At 38.8% G+C, this 12,322-nt stretch overlaps 1 protein-coding gene across 1 annotated transcript; it reads left to right on the top strand.

Moving 5' to 3' along the window:
• The first annotated feature begins 325 nt into the window (after positions 1-325).
• On the top strand, positions 326-8,165 carry tmem170a (transmembrane protein 170A). The gene is made up of 3 exons (XM_063908984.1): positions 326-623; positions 2,995-3,165; positions 4,261-8,165. Exons 1-3 carry the CDS (start codon positions 509-511, stop codon positions 4,389-4,391), a joined length of 417 nt encoding a protein of 138 aa, XP_063765054.1. The 5' UTR covers positions 326-508; the 3' UTR covers positions 4,392-8,165.
• The last annotated feature ends 4,157 nt before the right edge of the window (positions 8,166-12,322 follow it).

Genomic DNA, 12,322 nt, shown 5'->3' with positions numbered 1-12,322 from the left:
AAACGACAATTATAAGATGGATTTGATCGATAATGTTCCTTTATATCGTCGTGCGCTATGCACCCTATACAGTATCTTTAACACACCTGTAGTTGTATTACTGTGCCAAACCATCCCGGGATTTAGTCTGTCAGGCAGTCTACTTCTCATCGACTGCTCTCCGAATGTTCCTCATTGAGAGTTAACTATAACAAACCAATAGTTGCTGTCCAACACCTGCAGCGTTTAATAAACAATCTAATGACCAATGCTTCAATTTCGCCCAGCGTAATTTTTAACATCCGGAAGCGCGGCGACCTGACAGACCCGGGTAGAGGGCGCAATTCTTCAGGATGTTATTGCATGATGACGTCAAACAAGTTGTGTTGACAGCTAGCCTGATGCTAACCCGATGCTAGCTAGCCTACTTGCGTCAACACAGTCTGGGCAAATCTCCTTACCGACTCTTATGGTTTTACAAATCTGTTTGCCATTTTTATTCATGCAGTGTCGACTACCGGTGTGAGACATGCAGGAGAAGTATACGGAGATAGACCTTGTTCAGCAAATACTCGGTTTGAATTTAGTGCCGAGGAAGAATGGCACATACCGAGGAAACGACACATCTCTCAACGACTTCTCAGGTGGGCTAATGTTTGGTAGCTTGTTAGCTCTACTCACTGTGTAACAGTGCTTAATTGCTGTAAAGTGGCGTCTATAGAATTGTTCTTAAACCAAAATGGGGGTTTAATTGTGCTTAATTCTCTTTAAATGTATTGTTTTTTATAGATATCGTGAAGTTGTTTCACGCTGGTTAGTACGTGTTAGCTTAAAGGCTAGCTAACTTCCTGTTTTAAACAACTGTAAACAAATGTGTGTTACAAGCCCAAACCTCGTTCAAAAACCGGCTATTTATTTTCGTTGCACTTTTCTTAGCTGGTGTGGGAATGTAAGAAGTTGTTTTAATGGCATCTGTTTACAACTTCGTAGTAGCTGTGTGAGTAAGAAACGACCATAACATTGAGTGTTGTATTACAGTGCGGATACTATAACAGCAGCTCTGTTAGAGAGCCTCTCCGCCCAGTGAATATGTAATATCTACTTTATTCTACTACATTTGTGTCGTTTACTGTAATCGAACGGTTTATGTTGAATCCTTTTTACATTTTACTATGAGCAGAGGTGGTAGAAGTACTCAGATTTTGTACTTGAGTAAAGTAGAAGTACTCAGATCTTGTACTTGAGTAAAAGTAGAAGTACTCAGATCTTGTACTTGAGTAAAGTAGAAGTACTCAGATCTTGTACTTGAGTAAAAGTAGAAGTACTCAGATCTTGTACTTGAGTAAAGTAGAAGTACCAGAGTGTAGGAATACTCTGTCACAGTAAAAGTCCTGCATTCAAAATGTTCCTCCAGTAAAAGTAGAAAGTACTCTCATCAAAATGTACTTAAAGTAGCGACAGTAAAAGTAGTCATTGTTTGATTGGTCCATTTCAGAATAATATCTCTGATATGTTTTATAATGATTGATCATTAAAGTGTTCTCAGAGCTGGTAAAGGTGCAGCTAGTTTGAATGGCTTTGTATACTGCAGGGTAGCTGCTGAGTTTACTCCAGGTGAACTAAAGTCTGATTTAAGGGAGATTATATTTACCATCATTAATCCAAATCTGTAACTAAAGGTGTTCAATAAATGTAGTGGAGTAAAAGTACACCATTTACCTCTGAATTGTAGTGGAGTAGAAGTACAACATAGCACAAAATTGAAATACTCAAGTAAAGTACCGGAGCTTGAGTAAATGTACTTAGTTACTTTACACCTCTGGCTATGAGACTGTGTAGACCATAGTGTGCGATTGTGGTGCTGTGATAAACAGTATAGCTCAAACGATGTGTTTTCTCCCTTCCAGCTGATATGATCGCATTGAACAAAGAATGTAGGACTGCAGTTCATCGTTATCATCGTGTTAACAACATCTAAGCTTATGAATAAATGATTTCGTATTTCAAATGATAGGAATAGATCCAACCACTGCCATTATTGTTTTAAAATTGACAATGTCAGGGCTGCTGTGACTCAAGGGGTAAATGGGCTTCTTCTAATCGAAGGGTCAGTTTGATCCCTAGCCAGTGGTGGAGGAAATACTCAGATCTTTTACTTGGATAAAAGTAACAGTACCTCAAAGGAGAATTACTATAATGCTTAAAGTACCAACATTAAAAGTAGTCATTGTGAAGAATGGCCGTTTTCAGAACAACATATATCACTGGATTCTAATTATTGACACCATATTGTCTACATCATTTTAATTTGCAGCTGGTAAAAGCTTTTAATGACTTTTTATAGTGTCAGCTATCTTAATCCATAATGGCATGGTATAATTTGAGTGAAAATGTTTTAATTTATTTACAAACGTAAAGTAACTAGTAACCAAAGGTGCCAAAAAATATAATTATAATATGTGCTTTCCAAATATCATAGAGAAGAAGAATACATTTGCATGAAATGGAATGGAAATTGTAATACTCAAGAAAATTAAAAATACCTGAAAAATATAATTGAGTAATGTACTTAGTTACTTGATGTTAACTGCTGCTGTGATGGTGTGTACATTTTTGAAAGGACTATAAGGTGATGGAAAACTTATTTAGGGCTCAAAGACCAGCGTCTAGACTCTCCAAACATAGATCATTGCTCTCACTTATTTTGTGAACAGCAATCTTCCAGAACATGTTCCCCTATGGTGTGAAGGTGATTGTGATGGTGGGGGGGCTGTCCCTTCTTATCAGTGTGGAGTAGGGTCAATATCTGGTGCCTGAAGGCCATAGCATATGAGTCCTATATTTTCCATACTTATCATACCATACACTGGGTCCTCATCAGCTGAGTGGAAGATTGAGACTTATTTATATCCTGTTCAGTTGCTAGAGGAGAAAAAAAAGGTGTAGAGACAGGGAGCTGGCACCACATTAATGAATAATTGAAGTGTGTGTGTATGTTTGTGTGTGTGTGTGCAGAGATGTGGTACGGAGTGTTCCTGTGGGCAGCGGTCTCCTCTCTGGTGTTCCACCTGCCCGCCGCCCTGCTGGCCATTGCCACGCTGCGGCAGCACAAGATTGCCCGCTTCATGCCCATTGCCATCCTCCTCATGGGCATCGTGGGGCCGGTCTGTGGGGGGGTCCTCACCAGTAAGTCTTCTGCTTACATATGTGTTTGTCAGGTACTTGTGCAGTAGTTTCCTCCTTGAAAAAGGATCTGGACAAGTAGTTTTCACTCCCATATTTGAATTCCGTGCTTCAATTGTAGAGCCCAGCAGATTTGTCCTCATTTAGATTTCATTATTAAAATGTCCTGTTGTCTCTCTAACATCTGCCTAGAATACTCACAAAATACTCTAAAAGCCACCATATTGATTAAATTGTCTTTTGTTGTTTTGACAGAACTATGAAAGCATGAATGATACTTTGGTGGTCACAGAGAGATATCAATTTCAGATATGTTTCCTTCTTGCGTTCAGATTTATTTATTAGTGACCATGAGAAATGTTAACTCCCCTTTCCAGGTATTACAGGGAGGAGGCAGCTTCTTACAGGCTTTCAGGTCCATTTATTAAGGTTCTGTTCTGGCCTTTCTAACTTTCCTGCTCATAACAATTACATCAGTTACGTTCATTTTTAAGATCTCAGAGAGTCTATCTCCAACTGCAGATCTGTCTGGCAGTTTTTTAAAGCCGATAGTGAGCCTGTATCGCACCCTCTGAACAGGCTTATTATATTATAATATAAATATGATTTTTAGAACTTGCAAAATGTAATCAAAGAGCAATTATTTAAAGGTCCCCTATTTTGCAAAATGCTTTTTTTGCTGTCTTTTATACATAAATATGTGTCCCCGGTGTGTAAGGAGACTCACAAGTGTCAGAAAATACAACCTCTCTCTTTTCCTCCTTACCCACATCTCTAAAAACGGGGGTACAAACGAGCTGATCCAGATTTGCTTCGGTTATGACGTCATATCAGAAATGTGGGCTGGCTTTACATTGAGCTCTTGGCAACGTCCCGTATATGTAAATATTTAATTCTATTCATTACTCAAAAGATGGTGTGGCATAAAAATCATTGCTTTGTTCTCAGAGCTAACATAAGATATACTTTATTGATGTCATGAAAAACTAAGTATTGCACATAAATAGAAAACAAAAAATGATACAATATAAACATCATAGATTAGGTAAACCCAAACAATTCATCTTCAGAATAATGTTTTAGTTTTTTTCTTCCAAGGTGCGGCCATAGCTGGTGTGTACAAGGCGGCGGGGAAGAGGATGATCTCGTTGGAGGCACTTGTTTTTGGTGTGGGACAGTCCTTCTGTGTCCTCATCATCTCCTTCCTCAGGGTACTCGCCACCCTTTAGCAGAGCCTGGCGCTGACCCCTGTGTCACACGGTACAGGACTAGATACACATGTGACCCGGGTCATGATGTCACTTCCTGGACGGACCAAGAGCCGTATGGACGGAGAGAGCCGTACATGTGCGTGTCCTGCAGCACAGGGTCTGCTGTAGGGTCACACTACACACAGCTTTTCTCTGGATAAATTGAGGATGCACACCCAGGGTTAGCTGCATTTACAGTAACGGTAATTCCTGCAGGATGTGAAGGCAGCACGATGCTCCTCTCCCAGGTCAGCAGCAGGAGGACCCTCTCTTTTCTCAGGGGCCGTGTGTGTCTCATGACTCGCCTGCACAGAGACACTAACAGACTGATGATGGTAATATGCAAGATTCTGGCTTTTATTTTATTTTTTTCCTCGAGGCCTTAATTTCTAACTTCCAAAGTGGTGTTTCTCTTCAGGGCTGTCTTTCTTTAACTCTCTCGCTGCTCCTTTTGTTCTTCCTCATATTGATGTGAATGAATCCACTGCCTGTTAGTAATTCCAATGAGTGAGGAGCACCCACGACATGTTCCCTTCAGCTAATTTCTTTTAGAAGAGGTTTTTATGGAAGACTTTCTTTTTTTATTCTGTCAAGGGAATGTCTTCAGCTTGTGTCGGTGGATATATGGAAGTCTAAACATGTCCAAAAATGAGAAAGAGCTTTTCTTTCCTCCTCTATGTTTTACATGTGGTTCATTTGGACTTATATTTAAAATTGTTTCCAGGTCTTTGTAGCTTTTCAATCTCTATGACCAAATATGTTTTGCTTGTTTTTTTTTGCTTCTGCAGAACAGAGCTGTTTAACTGGCTCATCAAATTCCCACAGTCTTCAGTGACTGCTTTCCGTTGTTGTTGGAAACTGACCGGTGCTTTTAAATGATCTGCAACACGTAATACTTTGATTTGTAAAAAAAGCAAGAGAGGCTGTTCTTTTTGTTTCAGTCACTCTTGAATAATGATTTAGACGAGCTGCTGACACACATGTATTATTTGTTGATGAATTTTTCACATTAATTGACAATGCGTTTGTTTTAAAATCTACTTTTTAATCTTGATGAAAATGTCCTTCTCTCAACAAGGTTTGGCTTCATTTCCACAAATGTTCATGTTGGCACAAACACAAGCCGGACCTTTTATATTTAGTTCTATGGAGTTGGATGAAAAGTCTTCTCTTGACCATAAACAGCTACGTGAATCTGCTCGAGGGCAAAAATAAATGAGCTCACAGGAATTCCCACGCAGTTTCACCCAGTTAAGAATCTAGGCTTGACTAAGAATAGACCCAAGAGAAGACGTGGGCCTAGTTTAAAAAAAACCCTGTGAATTCACAACTTCAACTGAAGAAGAAATACACTCCCTGTTCGTTTGTTCATCAGATTTATAAAGAGTAATGCTGTATAATTCTAAGCCATGGTGAAGCGGGCTACACAAGCTGAATTTACACCCCTGCAGCTTGTGATACAAGGATATAGAAATGTCTTTAAACATCTATTTGCGAAACGATACCTGTGCCTGCTACAACTCCATTACACCTGCCAATCAAAACTACTTTACAGCAGCTGTACCACTGAATGAACACATGGACCTGTCTACCATCGTCGAGGGGACATAGTATCATTATTTTCCATCAGAGCGAGGATCACTTATTCATTTATAGAGCTCATAATGAAACAGACTTCACAGGAACATCTGAAAGATTAATAACAGGGCCAATGGTTTCAGAATCAGAAATACTTCGTTTATCCCAAACTCTGAAAGTTCCAATTTTATCAGAATGATACTTACTCGTAAATGGTGTTATGGCAAATCTCTTACCCTATAGCAATCTGACCAACAGCTATCTGTATGAAGGTGTACAGTGGAAGGAGAGCTGTTTCTGTGAGCGGATTCTTGTAGAGTTTCCATTTCTGACACTTTCTTCCTTGTTTTGCACATTCCAATTGGATATATTTTCTCCTCAATCTTGCTGCGCATGCCACAATGATCCTAATCATCCCAGGATTTGGAAGTACGCAGAAGAGAAAACTAATCTTTTTATCCCCTCGAAGAATTTCTTTAACCCCTCAAACCAAAGATTTAATTCGCACCCTGCATGTCACAAGCTCATGTTGATGTCTGTACAGTCTCTAAAGTAGGAAAGTAATAATGTGTAACACTGAGACTGTGATAAGAAGACTACAGAAGCACCCATGGGACCAAGAGTGGGACAGGAAACACTTAATCTAAAGATTTTAAACTACTACATGGGGCACCTTTATTTTGGAATTGAGAGAAAACCCCCAACTAAAAAAATCTTTACAACTCTGAGCAGCTCATTGTGCTCTACTGTACATATTTGTGGAGGTAAAATGAAAGCACCTCTTCAGAACGCGTGGCTGATGCCGAAACTGATGAACCCTTGGCCTTGCTTTTACGCTGTACATTTTAAAGAATGTATTTTTTTATGGTTGTGTAATTTTAGCTCTTTTGTGTGCTCTGTGGTTCTGTCACAGCAGGGCATGTTGCAGACAGCTGATCTGAACATTACTGTGAAACAACATCTGGCATCCTCATCAGCTGGTGTTTCAAAACGTTGTATTTCTTCATGTTCTGCTCGTGATATCTCTTCATATGACCCCGCTAAAGACAGTCAGCTTTCATTTATCATGTGAACACTAGCATCACGTATGAAGCTAATCCTTTTATGTGAACTATTTAGAAAGTTTATGTGCATATTGCATAAACACAGAATCCTTACCATGGGGTTAAAGTCCCTGTACAAAGCTACTTAGAGCAGAAGGATAAACTAAAAAGTGTTAGCCTGAGCTCATAGAACATCAAGTAACACTAATGAGGGCGCAATTTGGAAAGAACAATAACCAGTTGTGAATATTTGAATTGATATTAAATGCGATATGACTCATGATATTGGAAAAATGGATGATCAACAGGTTTGAAAAGAGGATCTATAAAATTCAGAATATCAACACATATTTTGCCCGTATCAAATGTGATTTTGAATATTGCACTAGGCTGTACTGATTTAAATTTGATCAACCATTCAGCTGTAACCGTAATAAAGCTTCATACAGAAAAGGGAAGTCAAATACTCATTCAAATGTATGAGACAGGAGAGGATTTATTACATTGAACACTGCATTGTTCCGGATCAGAGTACATGTACCAACAGTACCAACACTGTGACAATCAAACACTTCATCAGTGTGACGCTCAGCGGCACCACGCCTCTTACATCCAGTCAGAAACACTAAGAGCTGGGAATGTTCAGGGACCAACGTATAGTTTGTCATGTCTCCAATTCTGATCACAACTCCCCGATCTCACACATGTAGTCTGAGCCCGCTAGTTTTAGCTAGGTGGACCTTATATAAACTATACTGGTTTTAGGGATCATCAAATTCTTAATTTTGACTCTCTCATGATTTTGATTCCTCATGAAATTGACTTGTATTTTCTCTCTATATTTTACATGTCTACGCCTTTTTTATTTTTGAGGCAGAGATTGGCTTCCATACATGCCCGTTATCCCAGAAAGTGTCATCCAGCTTCCAGACTCCTGGTTGTTAGTTGATCTGTGATGGACGGTGATGTGTCTGCTGTGATAGAGCCACTCCGTCTGCGTGGTTTGGTCCACATTCCTGGACTGATGATATTCAATTTTTACCAGATCAAAAGGTTTTAAAGTTGATTTTATGTGAGTAAATTAAGTGCCAATGGTTAATATTTTCATGGAATAAAAATGTTTTGACTATTATCTTTTAATATATCTTCATTTTCTTTAGCAACCTCTAGTTGGGAGGGCTGCTTTTAGGTTTATTTTTGCATTTTAAAATATTAAAACCATGTTTTATATTTTACTTATGAAGATGAATCCATCAGAACAAGAGCTGCTTGATTTGTAAAATATAACTTATTGCCATTATATGGACTTAATTGCAATTTCAATATTAGAGGGAACGCAGCATCGTTCAAATGATCATTGAAAAATATACTTTAAGATTATTATATAAATTATTTTAGAGAAGATCTTTAACAAACTACAATGTTAATATTAATTCTGTAGAATATCTTCAGTGCTGCCTCCCTGTGGTCACACAGCGCTACTGCAGGTTCCCCTCAAACAGCAATGGGAAATGAACTGCATTTATAAAGCTCTTAACCAGTCTTTAGGCGTCAAAGTGCTTTTACATATGCAAGAAGGCATTCACCCACTAACACATTCATACAGAGGCAGAGCGCAGCCAGAGGCGCACAGTTGACTGCTACTTCATCCATTGCTAACAGGTGTTTCAAATCTCTCCACAGACGCACATTTACGATTGTTCTGTACTGTCCTGCTACCTTTCGAAGTTTGTAAACACAAAGCCAAGCGTATTAAACGGGATAGTATGTGAGATGGGGGGGACAGGCTGAGTTCCTGTTTTGGGTTTCTTACTGCTACACAATACAACAACAGCTGGCCAATTCTTCAACTATTTGGCATCAGTTTGGGGAGGCCCCCTGTGCTGTTCCAGCATTACTGTACAAAGTAAGTTGCCTAAAGAAATGGTTAGACACACTTCAATCTTATGGTAAACCTTACATCAGGGGTGTCAAACTTTTTTCACTGAGGGCCACATACATTAAAATATACGAAAGGCTGGGCACCTCACTAGAGGTGAGGTATATTCCCTCAGAACTTAAGTTATATATGAGCAAAATGTATGTAAATATAGGTAAAGTATTCTTGATAATTGAATATGCTTTAAGAAAAAAACAACCTACATCACAGCTCTGCATAGGATTTCATTTATTTTGTTGGCAGCTCATCCCTTAAAACAGAAACCTCAGATTGCTTAAAATAAGGGGAAATATAAAGGGTATATTTCAAGCTTGTTATAGAAATCAGTTATTGGGCTTTTTTTAACAACTTAGATTTGTTAGAAAATGTTTTAAACTTTAATTGACTGAATTTATTAGAAGGTTGGGCTTATAAATTATCAACACATGGATGCTGTGTAACATATTTTAACATAAGTTTAATGTGTGGGCCATATTCCATTACAGTTTTAGAAGTTGCTGACGGGCGATTTGAAATGGCCCGAGGGCCGCATTTGGCCCCTGGGCCATAGTTTGGACACCCCTGCCTTACCTGAAGAGTAGCACCAATGAGTCTAGCTCCATACATTTCCGGTTCAATTGATTTACTACTTTAAACTGTTCAGAACTTAAGCTGCATTCTGTTTGCAGATTAAGTTTAACCCAGGACGTCCCCTTACAGGAACCCTAACAAGACTCATCATTTCTGGCTTTGTGAATATGTTACTCATTGTGGGTTTGACTGGACTGAATATATAACCCTATAGCTCTTAAACACAGTTTTTATAACTTTAAATCAAAGTTCATAAAGCTCCATACATACCCCGAAGTCCACTAAAACACCTTAAATGTCTTGGTGTTATTTGGTATCAGGTGTTTGAAAAATATAAATAGACTCGGCCATAAACAGAAGGCAGGGCATGCAGTGAGTTTGATACAGTATTTATTTTTCCAAGTTCAAATCAAGGTTTTTATTGTGTGCTGTCCCTTCCTAGTTTGAAAATAGGATATGGAAAGATCTGAGGGCTTCCCTTCCCCTCTGGATTGTATCTTGCTTGCAGTAGTTTAATCAAGTATTTTCTAAGGAGATGTTGCCGTGTAAAACGTAATTATAGACCAACAGTTGAAGTGAAACCAAAGATTCATTTACCAACATATGAAGTTAATCTTGGCCTCACAGCATGCCATCATAGCCGTAAGTCCAGGCTCTGATGTGGGCACTAGAGACTTTATTTCTTTTTATGTCCTTGTATATCTCTTTCCATTCCCTCATATTTCAGCCCGGGTTTTGATGTTGTGGCTGATGTGATAGCATCACAAGATCTCTGCAGCACCCAGCACAGACCCGACCTCTGCTGCTGCTGCTGCTGCTGCTGCTGAACCGTAGCCGTTGCTCAGAAGTGTGATTCTGTTTAGCACTTTTCACTGTTCTGACATGCCCTGAGGATAGAGATCTAAAGCAGGAAGTATTCACATCAATGGCATCATGTAATGTGCCATCTTTGCTGATACAAGTCTGCTTTTACCATAGCATAAAGGTAAATAAAAGCAAGCAACCTCTAATTAGAAGAATGGCCCTGTCAGTGTGGCATCACATACCTTACATATCTTTAGATTATTACTATACATGGGTAATGGTTCAAATACTCTCAAATTGGCTATATCATTTTACTTTGATATAATATATATATATTATATATATGCATATAATGTTGGTTATACTTGATTTTACTGCATCTGTTTAACAGTAAGGGATTGCTTAAGAAGACTAAAGGAAATTCTTGTGTTATACAGCATTTAAAAAAAAAAAATGTTATGGCTTATGGTATGTCAGGAATCACTCAAAGATAAATCAGATAGAAAAAGATACAAGTGAAAAGCAGGTCCCGCCTGCTCCCACATTATTTTCAGTTTCAGTTCAGTTTGTCTCTGTGGTTCATCGTTCCCCGTTTTATTTTGAAATGCTTTGTTCTCCTTTCCTGTGATTGTCTGCCCAGTCTGATTAGTTACGTGTTCCTCATCACCCTCCCTGCTCATTGTATGTTCCCCTCCCTCCATGTTTAATGTGTGAGGCGTTCCGGCAGTTGTCCTCTGGTTCCTGGGCTCTGTGAGTTTCCCCCCCTTGACTGAGTGTTCTCCATGCCACATTTGTCTGCCTTTACCTCTGACTGATTTCCTGTGTGCTCTTCTCTGTGTGTCTTCAGGTGGTAACCGGATTAAAGTGTAAGTGTGTGTTGTGTTGTGTCTGGCCTTTAAAAAAAGACTGGATTAACAATTTGACCTCCAGATGAATCACTAGAAGCCAGGCCACAATGTGAAAAATGTGTAAAGCCCACATATGATTTCACACTTATCAAATATCTGTTGGAATAGAAAGCAATGTTGCTTCCTCACATTTGAAAAATCCTATATCAACAGGTTTTACGAAAAATGTTGTTGTTTAAGGGCAGCTTGATGTAATTTAGCTAGTTAAAAACCTATTATCAGTTCACTATCCATTTTTATATTCACCTCAGACTGGCCATAGTGCCTATAAGTCCCAACATGCATTGCATGTGAGGTTCTGAATAGAGGAGTGCAGTAAACGCAGTTTACCACGTCAGGTTCCTTGTCAAAGTCAACGTACTAAATCTGTGGTTAACACAAGCGGAAGATCAACGACAGTTGCTAACAAGTGAAAAAAAACAACTACTAAACGTGATCGGAATTTTAGAGAATTGTGTTCGCTTTTTATTTCTGCCGATAGCATTTATGCTTAAAAAATAACAAAGTGTGTTACATTTTAGGTTTTTAAGACCTTTTAAAGCTTACCAAGTGGGGTATATAGTGACATATATTATGTTGTAGAACAAAACGTTAAAATCTCTTAAGCTTGTGTTGATAATGGTGTTTATTTCAGGCTTCCAACCAAAAACACGTTCAAAAAACCATTGAGTCGTGCTAACCCATTTGTGGATTTCAAGACTCATTCCAGCACCACTCTATTAATAATGCTCACAGTGTGAGGGTGGTTTTGTTTACCTGGGACTGCATCCATTAGTTTATTGACGGAAAATGAATCCCCAACTATTTTGCCAGAAAGCTTTTGATCAAGTGAAATGTCAAAGTGTTTGTTCACAAATATCTCTGGGGTTTGGATTCTCGATTTTAAAAAAAGGTTGAAGGCTCCAACTGACATGGAGCAAGATCAATTATTTACCTACTAAATTGAAAAGTGAACACGAGAACCAATTATGTGAATATTCTGTACTTGCAGCCCTGGATAGCGTATAAGTGACATGTAAATTATTATCAAAGTCAGATGAAATTCTGCAATCCAACACACTGAGCCCA

This window comes from Eleginops maclovinus, chromosome 2 (genome assembly GCF_036324505.1).
Source record: "Eleginops maclovinus isolate JMC-PN-2008 ecotype Puerto Natales chromosome 2, JC_Emac_rtc_rv5, whole genome shotgun sequence".
In the NCBI taxonomy this organism is placed as follows: Eukaryota; Metazoa; Chordata; class Actinopteri; order Perciformes; family Eleginopidae; genus Eleginops; species Eleginops maclovinus.
The sequence above is the reverse complement of the archived record's forward strand: the minus strand, read 5'-3'. Positions and strand labels throughout refer to the sequence as shown.